Source organism: Natrix helvetica, assembly GCF_964273705.1.
Source record: "Natrix helvetica genome assembly, chromosome: 2".
Classification (NCBI taxonomy): domain Eukaryota; kingdom Metazoa; phylum Chordata; class Lepidosauria; order Squamata; family Natricidae; genus Natrix; species Natrix helvetica.
This window is the reverse complement of record NC_138552.1, coordinates 65,164,597-65,177,554: the sequence shown is the minus strand read 5'-3', so window position 1 is coordinate 65,177,554 and position 12,958 is coordinate 65,164,597. Positions and strand designations below refer to the sequence as shown.

The 12,958-nt window shown below is 38.8% G+C and overlaps 1 protein-coding gene across 1 annotated transcript in view; it reads right to left on the bottom strand.

Annotated features, from left to right (window-relative positions):
* Positions 1-10,602, bottom strand: part of CDC14B (cell division cycle 14B) — a 53,438-nt gene extending 42,836 nt beyond the window's left edge. Inside the window, exon 1 of the mRNA XM_081940691.1 lies at positions 10,163-10,602. Within this exon, the coding sequence (XP_081796817.1) occupies positions 10,163-10,340 (178 nt within the window). The 5' untranslated portion in view covers positions 10,341-10,602. The remainder of the gene's footprint in view (positions 1-10,162) is intronic.
* Positions 10,603-12,958: the final 2,356 nt, after the last annotated feature.

The window sequence follows — 12,958 nt, the reverse complement described above, 5'->3', positions numbered from 1 at the left end:
GACGGAGACGATGCCCTGTACTGGGATCTAGCAGAAAGGGAACCCCTATCTCTTTGTGCAATGCCCCTAGTAATAGCAGTCGAAATAAGCCTCTTAATGTTCTCAGGGAGATGCTCTAGATCCTCCCCCCCTCCATAAGAAGAGCCAGGCCTTTGAGGGGCCAGCCTGCGTGAGGACACAGGTCCCCTGGAAGTACCCTCCAAGGGATCTTCCTCATCCTCCCTTGCTAACCTTGGTGAGATAGAGGGGGAAGGAGAGGAAGACTCCCTCCGCCTAGAATACCTGCAAGGCCTGGGCGGAGAGACAGAGGGGGAAGAAGGGCTGAATCCCCTGGGAGAGGATTGGATCGATCTAGGCCTGATGGGCGAACGAGACCTGCTGGCTGAAGCCCGCCCCGCAGACCTGGCCTGTCTTTTGGCCCTGGCAAAAGTCTTTTCCAATGCCCTATGCCTCCTTGCCTCCTCTCTGGTGGAGGCCCTGGATGGACGCTGGGCCGTCCCTGGAACACCCGAGGGATCCCCGGCCCCCTGGGCTAGCTCCCCCCAGTTGGGCCCTTGTCCTGGTCCTGGGGAATGACCGCGTCCCTTTCCATCGCTTACTCACGTGTCCAGTAGCCCAGGAGATGCGAAGAGAAGGCCGCTGTAGGCCCTTTCGGAGCCTGGACCCTCGTAGTAGTAAGGCCTGTACTAGGCCGCTCGCCTGCAATAAGGCCTGTAAAGAGCCACCGGCTTGCAAGGGCCGCGCGCATGTGGCGTGATCCAAAATGGCCACCGGAACACCAACGCGGCAAAAAAAGGGCGAAAACCGCATGGCGCGGCTCCCCTAGCCTCCCGCTGCAGTAGCGGCGGCTTGGCGGCACCCTGGGACCTCGCGGCAGTCCCGCACGCACTCCCCCTTTCGCTCGCTCTTCCTGTAGTCAAAAGGATCGCACCCAGGCGAAAAACGCCATTTCCAGCGATCCGCGGCTTTCCCAGCCGCTCCAAACCTCGTGTTCTTCGCCGAAGGCTGCTTTTTGAATTTAAAGCCTCGGCGCGGCTGCAGCTGCCCAGAGCCGGCACCCCCGCAGTCCCGGGAGTCGGGCTAGGCTCCGCGCCCTGAGAAGGGAGACAAGAGCCCCCAAGAGACCCCCCCAAGAGACCCCAAGAGCCCCCCCAAACCTGTGGCCCAAAGGGGCAGAAACTGTCCCTTTGGGCCACATCTGCAAATTTAAAATTGTTGGAAAACAATTTAAAATGCCCAATTAGCCAAATCCAGACCAAATTAAAGAAAACAACTCAATAAATTCCTACCTACACACAGATTCTCAAGTGATTGGACCAAAAAGACTGAGAGGAACTGGGAAGGAAAGGAAAGCCAAGAGTATTTAAGCATTTGCTCTCAGTCTTTGGACCAATCAGGCTATGAGAATACCCACACGTGACCACTTCCCCTCCCACAATGGAAAACAGATTGGGACAAATGACATTAGTGCTCTGGGATAATAGCAGGTTTACTCTATTTGGATTTTCAGATAAAATGTATCTTTTGTGCTAAGTTCTACGTAACAATGTAGTTCTCTAATGTAACTAAGAAACAGTCCAAATATCTATAATTCCCCTCATTCTGAGTACCTTACTTTGCTCCAGAACTGACCCTAGCCCGTTTTCTCTACCTTATCTACTTATACTGTAGTGATTTTGGTTGCTTAATCTGAAGTAGATCGTGAACCTGGGCCCAATATGGTGTAGTGGTTAAGGTTCTGGGCTAGAAACCAGGTGACTGTGAGTTCTAGGGCTCTCTTAGGCATGAAAGTCAGCTGGGTGACTTTGGACCAGTCATTTTCTCAGTCCAACCCACTTCACAGGATAGCTGTTGTGGTGAAAATAAAAGGCAGCAGTATTAGGTATGTAAAGAGCAGCACAAAATCTAACTAGCAACAAAAACAATGAACTATTCAAAGTATGGGAAATACTTGAAATTCTTTTTTAAAAAAAGGAGGTACAAGGCCAAAAATAATGTGAAGTATGAGATTTTATTAATACGTATTATTTAATTAATTTATAACCTGCTGTAAAAAAGTGGATATCTTGCCTTAATATAGAAATATTAAAACATTTTAAAAAGACTTTTTAAAAAAATAGACAAAAAATGTGCTTATTATTAACAGTTTTCTCCTAGTATCACATTAAAAGCTACAATTTGTAACAGGTTTTGAAGGGGATAGAAGGCACAGTTGCAATTTTTTGAGGCTGAATATGACCATGTATGCATATCATTCTCTTTACCTATTACATACCATAAATACTTTGTTTTAAATAGTAATGTTATTAAAATTATAATTGCACTGACGAAAACTAAAACAAAGTAAAAACAATAAAAATAGGTGCAGAAAACAGAAAATGGAAAAGTAAAAGAATATAGTAAGAAATAGAAAATAAATACATAAGGAAATGACCTCCCTTTTCAACCAAGTATAAACAACTTTAGTAACTTATCACTTTCTCTTAAAATACAACAAATGATCTCTTCTTCTCATCTTTTATCTATAAACAAATCCTTAAAACCTCAGCATTTGTCTTGATAAACAAAAAGGGTTAAGGATTACCAGCAATAACAACATATCTATTTTAACCTTGGTCAAATAAACCAACTTTCTACTCTTTTACATTTAACAATCTTGATCTTAAGTCTCTTCAAATGATGTAATGGAATTTAATTTCTTTTCACTTTTTCCTTTGTCCCTTCTCACAAAGCTATTCAAAATCTTAACAGGTCTCTTTTGTAAATTATCCAGAGTATTATTATTTTTGTTTATTTTTGTATATCTGTCAGGCTTAGCTCAAAAATGACATCACACAATCCAGCAAAAGTTCAGTTCTTTGTTTAATCTTGTCAGAATCTTACCAAACTAAGCATATGCTATCCTAACATAACAGATATAGCTTGGGAGATTCTAGGCCAGGTACCAAACTCAAAGCCCGGGGGCTGGATCTGGCCTGCATGGCTGCCCTGGAAATAGTGATGGACTGGCCCACAGTGCCTCTTCCAGTGAAAATGGAGCCTGGGAGGTTCACACACAGCTCTCTTGAGCTCCATTTTCACTGGCAGAAAGTTGCAGGAGGCGTCGCAGCCTAAAACAGAGCTTGGGAGCCCATTTTCACTGGCAGAGCGCTTGGGCTACCATAGGCATCCCAACATGAGTCACATTGAGCTGGCCATACCACCCTGGCCATGCCCACCCCAGTCCCCCGAGGTCAAACTTACAAGCCTGATGCGGCCCTCAATGAAACCAAATTTGACTTGCCTCTTCTAGGGAGTGGCTATCCTAAATCTGTTTTACTTCCCACAAATTATTAAGATATCAGCTTTCATTTGTATATCCAGTATAGAGCATCTTTTTCCATATCATTCTTATAGCTTATCATTTCAAAACCCACTTTTAGCTCGGTCTCTCTGACACAGCAAACTGTTCCTCTTCCATAATATCTTTTAAGTGCAATCTATTTATAGCAGCAGACATTCTTAAAACTAACTGGGTCCATTGTTCCCAAATATCCTTCAATAGATCCAATGTATTTTGCACCATTCTGTATTCGTAAATCATATTTAAGTGTCATTCTTCTTTAATTGTAACCTTTCATTCCTTCTGATTCCCTCAGGTGTCCAACTGTCAAAGTCACATCCTATCTTTTTTTTAAAGAATTCAGAACAAAAACATTTTCCCACAGGAAGGATTCTTATAATTTATTTCAAATACATGTGGGCTCTTAGTCCATTGTAACTTTTCAAACCAATGTTCTGATCACCTTTTTGCTTTTTATTAAAACAAAAATAAAGTTCTTAAACTTGTAGTTAAAACTTTTTTCTTTAGGATTGATCAAAACTCACTCATTGTTGTAAAACTTGTTGATGCAAAGATTACTAATAGCTAAAAAGCAGATAGCAAATCATTTCTGAAAACATTAAAAACGAATCAGGCAAACTCTGGTGCTGATCATGGTTTGAGTAAAGATGGCTTTCCTCATTTCCCTGAGATCTAAACACACAGGATGCTACTGTCTTGCTGTGTCTTATAAGAACCAACTGCCTAGAGTAGGGGTGTCAAACATGTGGCATCACGTGACGTATCAGGACTTTCCCCCCCTTTGTTAAACTGGGTATGGCCATGGCCAGCGCGTAACGCATATGCCCTGCGGGCCACGGGTTTGACAGCCCTGGCCTAGAACATTTGTGGGCAACTTCAGGACTTTTCCTTGTCTGGGCAGGAATTAGGAAGAGTTGGCCTACTCACCAGCTCTTAATTCTGTCAGTTGTCAGCTCTGTTATCATTTCTTCACTGGAAATACTTCACCATCATACATTCTTTAAAATATCTGGATCCCTGTTAAGGCCCAAGCCCAGAGATGACTCTGCAAAGTCCAATCGAGTTCACTCATTTATTTGTTTACACTTACCAATAATAGACAGACTCTTTGCCAAACTAAAGCTACCTACTTAACCTTTTAACCTACTTGATATAACCAAAGGGATTACAAAGTATTGCTATCCTGAATCCCCGTCTTCTCCCAGTAGGTTGGGACTGCACAGTATCTTAATCCGGGCCTCTTTCTGAGAAAGTTGTGTGTTGCCAATACTTTCCCTCACTGTTCTTCCCGGTGCACATTTCATTATATCCCTTCTATAAATAGCCATGATTTCTTAGCCACACAGAGTATTCTCAAATACCAAATTGTTCCACGGAGAGATCATTCATATAGACATCAATATTAAATGTTGGATAAAACAAAACAAAATCTTGGGTAGCTTTCTCTTTGGAATAACCAAAAACACCTCACTGGTTCTATCATCTTCAATGAATAGTATAGTTCAAAAGGAATTGCAAAAAAACAAGGTAGATTTGAATAAATTTGGAAAACTTATCAACAAAATCCAGAACATTTGTTGAGGCTTACTTAAATGACAACTGATATATAACAATGGGCATACCAATGGAAGATAAGTATCAAATTTATTGTGAATATGACATTAGAGAAAACTGGTACAAGACTCCCCCTCCCTCCAATATATAGCTGCATTGCCGAGTACATAATACAGAACTTACTAACGATATTGCACTTAATGGTTATGTCTTCAAGCTCAATAATTCTATAAGGTGATTCACCATAGAATGAAATACTGACTTTTTTTTCTGAGAGCTGTTTTTCAACTAAATATTACTTAGCCTTATATTTCTAAAAAGTATACAGAGTATATTAGTTCTCTATACGATAACAGCTGTTAGTTCTCTATATGATAACAGTTGTCAGGAAATGTTACATTTTTAAATAGAAAGTATGCAAAATTAATTTAGAATAATAGACTAAGCCATCAATGTAAACAATGACTTTGTGGTTAAAAACACAATATGGAATTTAATCTGGAAACTATTTATGGACTATAATTCTAAACATGGATTTATATTGCATCCAAAGTGTGGTTGTTTTTAAAGTGTGTTGTTAAAGCATTTATTTTAGTAAGGATAGGACTTAATTATAATAGAAATTTCTCTTATTTATTCTGACTGTTGATTTTTATTATACCTTTGCTAATTAATGATTATTGATTTAATTTCAGTAACAGTTAAAACTGATATTTTATCTTTATATGTAGTATTAACCTAATGCTACTTTGAAAATTCTTGTCAATTTTTTATAGCCTTTAAATCAATTTTTAATGTATTTCTTTTCTATCTGGTTGTATTTTTAAATGACTGTTAAAATAAAATGGAAAATAAATAAGTATGGTAATGGCCTATGGTAGTATTATTTATCAAGGTTGCTTATGCTTATTCAGAGAATAGGGACATATAATAAAATGCTATTGAAGCTATACATGTTTCTCAAATACTATACTTAATATTGCATTGTAATTCACATTACCTCTATGCCTTTTTTAGATAACTTCTCTTTTGCATTTTTCCTGCTTTCTGTGTCTCCCCCTTTACAAATCTGCATAAGTAAACCACAAAGCTTCTGATTCAAACTTCCAGCTCCTCTGTCCATATAATAATAATAAAAAGAAGAATGCTTGGATAATTGATGTGGCAATACCAGGGGGACAATAAAATAGAAGACAAAGAATGGGAGAAGATCACAAAGTATCAAGAACTGAAAATCAAAAAGATTATGGCATAAACTAGCTGTGTTGGTCTAGTGGTTTTTTGCACAGTTGTGCAAAATTTCCAACTGTCAATTACAAAAGGCGACAATGCTTGGATACATTACACCTCCCTAGGTTTTTGAGAAGAATTTGATGTGTATGAAGCACCAGCTAAAGAACTAGCTATTATTTCACATTCTTATATATATAAGGGTAATAATAATTTATTAAACTTGTATGCAACTCTCAATGACTTACAACAATAATTTAATAAATAATAGTTTCTCAAAGCAAGTATTACTGAATTTGGGTACACACAGTATATATTGTATACATATTACAGTACATATGATGTTGATGATCTGCCAATTTGTATTTATCACCGTCTTTCTAAAAATAGTTTATATATTCTTGCGAGCAGCTGTTGATGGTGAATATTTCTGTGGCACCATGACTGATATAATACTGCACTACTAAAATATTGAATTCCTGCACTGAGACTCCAAACTCCAGACTAATTCAGACTGAAGAATTGTTCTGTCAAAGCAGTCCTTCAGAATGTATTATTTAATCTTTTATAGGACAGATTTGCCAAGTACATTTCAACACAGACACATTACAATTCTCTTCTGTCTAGTTTCTTTACAGAGGTAGTGACTACTATGCCATTTATATGAATTGATAAGTTTCTTGTCAAAACAGGTTACATTCTGAAAATACACTACTTTTCTCTAAGAATTATTTTAAAGCAATTGTAAATCTTTTAGTATAAATATCGATGGTGAAGCTGCATGTCACTAAAAGTTTTAAAATCTGAACAGAGGTTTTTCAAGCATAATATAGAAGAAGCAACAGTCAAACATGTCTTTTTAAAAATTAAGGGCTTGTAAAGGACTACCCATTGAGATACTTGAGATATACTTAATAATATAAAAGTGGTGACTTCTGGAATGAAATGGCTGCTTCACACATTGAAGTAAGCCATAACTGTAGTTTGATTTGGGGTTAAATGAGAAAAGAACGTAACCGCTGACAATGATGTGTGAGCTCAGCCAATGAAGCCTTTGCTCAATAAATTAAGAGGTAACACTTTTATGATGCAACTGTTTTATTTTCCACTGCAAGAGCTTGGAACTTAAAGAGGTTTTACAATAGATCTGATTTGACTGTCGAAAGTCTTGTTTTACTTAGCACATAGTAAATAATAAGGTCCATATATTTTTCAATTATATTAGTAAAATCATGATGGCATGATACACAATGAGGAAGCTGTTGCATGTCTATGAAAAAAAACATAATTCCTATTAACAACCAATACATGAAGCTGGTATGTGGACCAGAATTACAATACATGCAGGCTTTAAGAATTTCGGAAAAGAAAAACAAGACTAAAATATAGTTAGGGTTTTGCTAGTTGCCTTCTTTATTTTAATAGCTGTAATATAGCTGTTGAATTTCAATACAATATTCATAATACATATTTCCTTTTACATTATTGCCAGTTATAATTCCTTTTTATTTTATTAAAAGTTAAAGATTAACTGTTAAAGACTGATTTAAAGTGGGCAAGGGTAAATGTCATAAAATCCCATAAGAAAACAATAATGTTTTCTTGAGTATTTTTTCCCCCTGTTCAATTGTAATAATCTAATCTGGACTGCTTTTCTGTATACATAATGCTTCTTAAGTCAAGATTCAGAGCAATACTGAATTTACTATTGTGCCCTGGTCAGATTAAATGCAGGCAACTTGAACTGCTGGTTTAAATAATTTAAAGTACCAAGAAAAATGAACCAAATAATTTATGTCAGACAATTCTGTACATTTTCTAACAAATCGTGATCCTAATTGAAAGCATACCAAGTGATAGAGTTTATGCATAATTCAAAACCTCCAGCAATGTAGTTTACAGAGCTTTGCAACAAGGAACAAAGAAAATCAATGGCAAATTGGCTCTAGACAGATAAAAAATAATGTACTCAAAACCTAACTTTGGTGACAGTATAGCAGTAAAACAGGCAGATTAATTCTCTTGGGAAGTAAGGCTATATAAATTTCAGGCTTGTCTTTCTTTTGAGTAAACATATCAGAAAGAAGTTGATTGACTTGAAAATTGAAACCAAAACCAGTCTTTCAGTTAAAGAGCCATAATCATCCTGTAAGGGAATCTGGCCACAATGGCCACCATTCCCCTGGAGTTGAACCCAGACAATCATATAGAAACCAGTTACTAAATATAGTTGTCTCATTTTTTCAGCAGCTTTTAAAGTCCATTTAACCATTCATAACAACCTGGAGAATTTTTGTCTTTTAGAAGGGCTTGAGATCTAGTAAAGGGGCAGTGGCTGAAAGAGGAACTTCAGGTAACAAAAAGCCCTTTTTGTCAGATGAACTACCTTCATTTAAGAGAATAGGCCTACAATGTTTAAAACTTTTCACTCTGAGGCCTACTCTGCCGTTTGGTTCACCTTCTTGGACAAAAGGGATCATGCCAGTAATGGGTAAGAGTCAAATGAAAAAGGTAAGTCTAGAGCTCCCCAACATAAACTCCCTTTGTTACAATTGTAACACATAAACAGCAGACACCCACTGTAGGTTTTAATTTTAATGATCTGAATAGTGTCAAAGCTGTTTTCATTCAGGTGGGTTTTTTTTTGTCCCAATCCACGGTAGTGAATAATAGATTGGAAATCATTATGGTGTCTAATCACCCCATGTCTTTTCACAGAAATGCTGTTGTCTTGCTGCGCCCCCTCCCCCCAAATCCCTGGAGATCTCCTCAGGCTAATGAATGTTCTGAAATCATCACTAATCAACATAACATAGTTTTCAGGAAATTGCCTCTGGACATCTCTTTTCTTGTCTCAATAGAGATAACAAAACCCCATGCAAATGCTTGAGGAAAAAGAAGGGAACAGGACAGATCAAGTGGAAGCCATAAGGAGGTCTTGAAAAATTTCATCCTGTCCCTTTCCCATCTCTCCCCCCCACCCCGGGCCCCCAACCACATTTTTAAAAAGTTTAACAGGAAAATAATTTTGCAGTTAGATTTAATTGTTAAATATTTAATATTGATAATTGAAATTAATATTTATACTGTGATGAATTGTATTTCATAGATTGTACATTCATTTTACGTAAGACACAAAATATTTGATAGTATGCAGGCTACAAAATATGTATTAAATTTAAAATGCAAAGAAGAGAAAGAAATCACTAAAGTTGCCTATTTATAACTCAAAGCAGTGGTACAATGCTTTCCATCATATTTTCCATCATATTTTTAACACAACTCAACAATAAAACACAACAATGGAACCACTGGCAAAACAAACTAGATGTACTTTTTATCCATTATTTTTGGTGCCAAAACAATATTGAATCATAAAGGATTTTTGCAAAACAGGAGCCAGGAAAACAGATCCATTAAGCAAAAAAATAAAAAAAGTATTGTTTCCCTCTATACTCGTATACCAATCCTGCAGAAGCTAGCACAAGAAAAAGTGAAAGCAGTGCTCATCTTTTTCAAACGGCATCTTCACGCCTGAAGCATTTAAGTTATTTTCCAAGGTTTGACCTGCAATTTGGATAAGATACGATCTGAATATTACGGTAACCTTATGTTTTTTATTACCTTATTACAGCATTCCCCCCCCCCCCCCCAGGGACAGCCACGGAGATTGGAAACCTTCTCTCAAAAATACATTCGAAATACATACAAAAGGATATTCACCCCCAAAAACGGAGGCACCTCAAACCAGAAAGGTATCCAGACGCTCGTGCCCGTTTATGGGTCGCCTCCGACCCCCAAGCACTGCAAACCACCACCAAAGCCCCACTTCGGGGCAACCAAGAAGCACTTCTGGAAAGTAACTCCACGAGAGTTGTTTACTACGATTAGGCTCGGAAAGGGCCCCCGAACCCCACACTCCCCGAGACCCAGAAGTCGTCCGCCTGCAGACACGCCCGTACGAACCGCCCCGCTAGTTGGGGGGTTAAATCGCCAAGATTCCCCGCAGCGACCCTTCCTTCTGCCGTTCCTCACCGGAGATTTGTAGGCAGATATCGCGCCGGGGGTTCCGGGGGGACTGCTCCTCTGCTTCGCCCAAGATCGGCAGGGCGGCGGAGCTCCGAGTTTTCTTGAATGCCGGCGGGGCCGTCGCCGGCAGAGTACCCGGGGCCGAGTGTCTTCGGCTCACCACCCCCGAGGTCTTCCGCTTCATGGCGGCGGTGGTAGCGGAGGAGACGGCGGCGGCTGCAGGGCGCCCGGGCTCATCCCCGCCGCCTCGCCCCCAGTAGGGGTATAAGCAGCCCAACGGGAGCCAAAGCAGGAGGAGGAGGAGCAGCAGCAGCAGCAGGACCAGGAGGAGGAGGAAGAGGAGGGAAGGCAACTGCGGCCGCTTTCTGAAGCGTCGCCCCCTCCCCCCCAGCTGCTCCCAACCTGCCACTTGCCGCCACGGCTCCCGCTCTCAGCCAGCGCTCCCCCTTCGGCCTCCCCTCACGCTCGCTCCTCATTGGGCCGGGCCAGTGTGAGGTCACAATCGCAGAGCCTCTGACAGAGTGATGTCATAGCGATACACCTGAGCACCTGCGTCACAAAGGCGAACTAGTCCTAAGAGTGCCTTCGCCGCGGCTCTATTCTTCTCCCCCAAAAATAACATTGCAAAAAGGACCACTTGAATTTATCAGGGTGTTGCAACCTCCCGTCCCATCTCCTCCTGGCATACTCTTCCGTTGTGAGTGGTTGGCCCCATGTCTCAAAAACCAAATAAAACTTCAGAGGAAACATTTGAATATTTTTACTTTCCGTGGCTTCAAGATTGTCATTTCTAAAGTGATAAAATATATTGAGCCTTTGTAATACCATACCACGCAAAAGGTTTAACGTAGTATTTTTGCACATCAGGAAAGCCCCAGTTCACTAGATGAGTCTCTTTCACGTGGTAGCAGACACGTGTATTAAAAGTGACTTCTATGAAAGTGACTTCTATAGAAGAACTAGGATTGTAGGTTTATTTTATGCATGTTACTTAGCAGGAATTAGCATGGAACTGATGATTTCCAGGAAATGGATGAATTCCATGGCTATTACAAGAGGAGAGCCTTCAGTGGTTTATATCTTGATTCCTGGCATGGTTGTACTGAATAGTTAAAATAAGCTTTACTGTGAATTTCTTGGTTTTACATTTATTAAATTGCTTTAGATTTTGCAGATAGGCAGAGAACCAGGTTGGCAATTGAAAACTGATTAAAAACCAACAGCAACATAATAAATTGACTAGTAATGATAAGATACATGCATACATATCCATGTTTGCTCAATCTAAAATACATTCGCCTCTGTGAATTCTCACTGAAAACAATTCCAGCAGTATTGTTTGAAAAATTCTGCCTGTCCAATAAAACTAGAGGGAAAATTTGAATAATTCTAGTTTCCCTTGCTCGAAGCTACACTTGCTGATAATTACACAGATGCGAGGGAAGAGCAATTATAAAAGTACAGTATGAGGCAAACTGTTTATGAACACACCTCATAATTTGCATGGAGTTTTTGCATAGTGCATCTATAAAATGTTACCAGTTGTTCTCTTCATTCTCAATTTTCCTGCCTGTTTTGGAGGTATGTCGAAATATTCATACATTGCAGCTACTGTACTTAACTGTTGTGGTTTCCCTTTAGGGGAAGTGTGCCATCTGCTGGATATTCACAATCTCACATTTCAAAGGTCATTTTTAATCTCTTATGTCCATTACAAATTTTCATGGGCAAAGAAAGTCAGGATGGTAAGTCTTTAGAAAAGTGGCCATTTCTAGTGTCACGCCACAAACAAGATTCTTCAAAGGACAGGTTTTGTTCCACCAACTTATTTATAGGCGAATTAGGGGATTTTGAACTATATTTGTGGAGTCCTGATTCAAAAAATATTTGATAGGGTTTTGTCAGAGATGAAGAGGAAAAACACTCACTTTAATACAGACAATTTTCTATAATTAAAACTTTATGACCTGAATTGAGGTTCCAGGATTTTTTTTTTAAAAAAATAACAGGTTCTCTGGTCTGAAAATTTTTTAAAACTCTTTGGTTAATTTGTTCAACAGAAAACCAAAAAGGAATCATACTGAATTGTCAAGTTAACATTTCTTACAATATAATTCAGTGTATATACCATAATAATATAGTGATATCATGACATCACTGCAACGATTTGTTGATGTTGTCACACAGGAAATGAAAATCCAAAATTGCAAGGACAGAATTACACTGGGAAAATAGAAGGTAAGAAGTGCAAACATGGAAAAGCTCAACCCAGTGAAAGATTAAATGAAATATCACAAATGGACATCTTAGACATCAATGAAATCAGATGGATTAACCATACGATAATAAGAATTTATATCAACACAATGTTAAAGAAATGATAAAAGAATAGACAAAAATTACTGATATGGAGAAAGAGACTGAACTTTTAAGATATATATGTTGATGTGCCATTGAAAGAAAATGACTGATCAGTGATAAAAATATTTGTTCTGAATGCGATTACATATTAAATGTTTCAGCGTATATTTTGGGAATATAGATCAAACTTTTATTTGTAATGCTCAAACATCAGACAAAAGCTAATATGGTAAAGTGGTTACAGAACTGAACCAGAATCTGGGAAATGCATCTTCAACCATGAAAGTCATTGTGTCTCAGCCCAATCTATTACATAGGGTTGTGATTGGGAAAAATATAAATCCAAGAAATAAATACACTATCAAGCCTTGTAGAAATAAATTTTTAGGTAGAGTATTTGAGAACTATGTGGAATAATGGTATTGTAAACTATAGATCAAA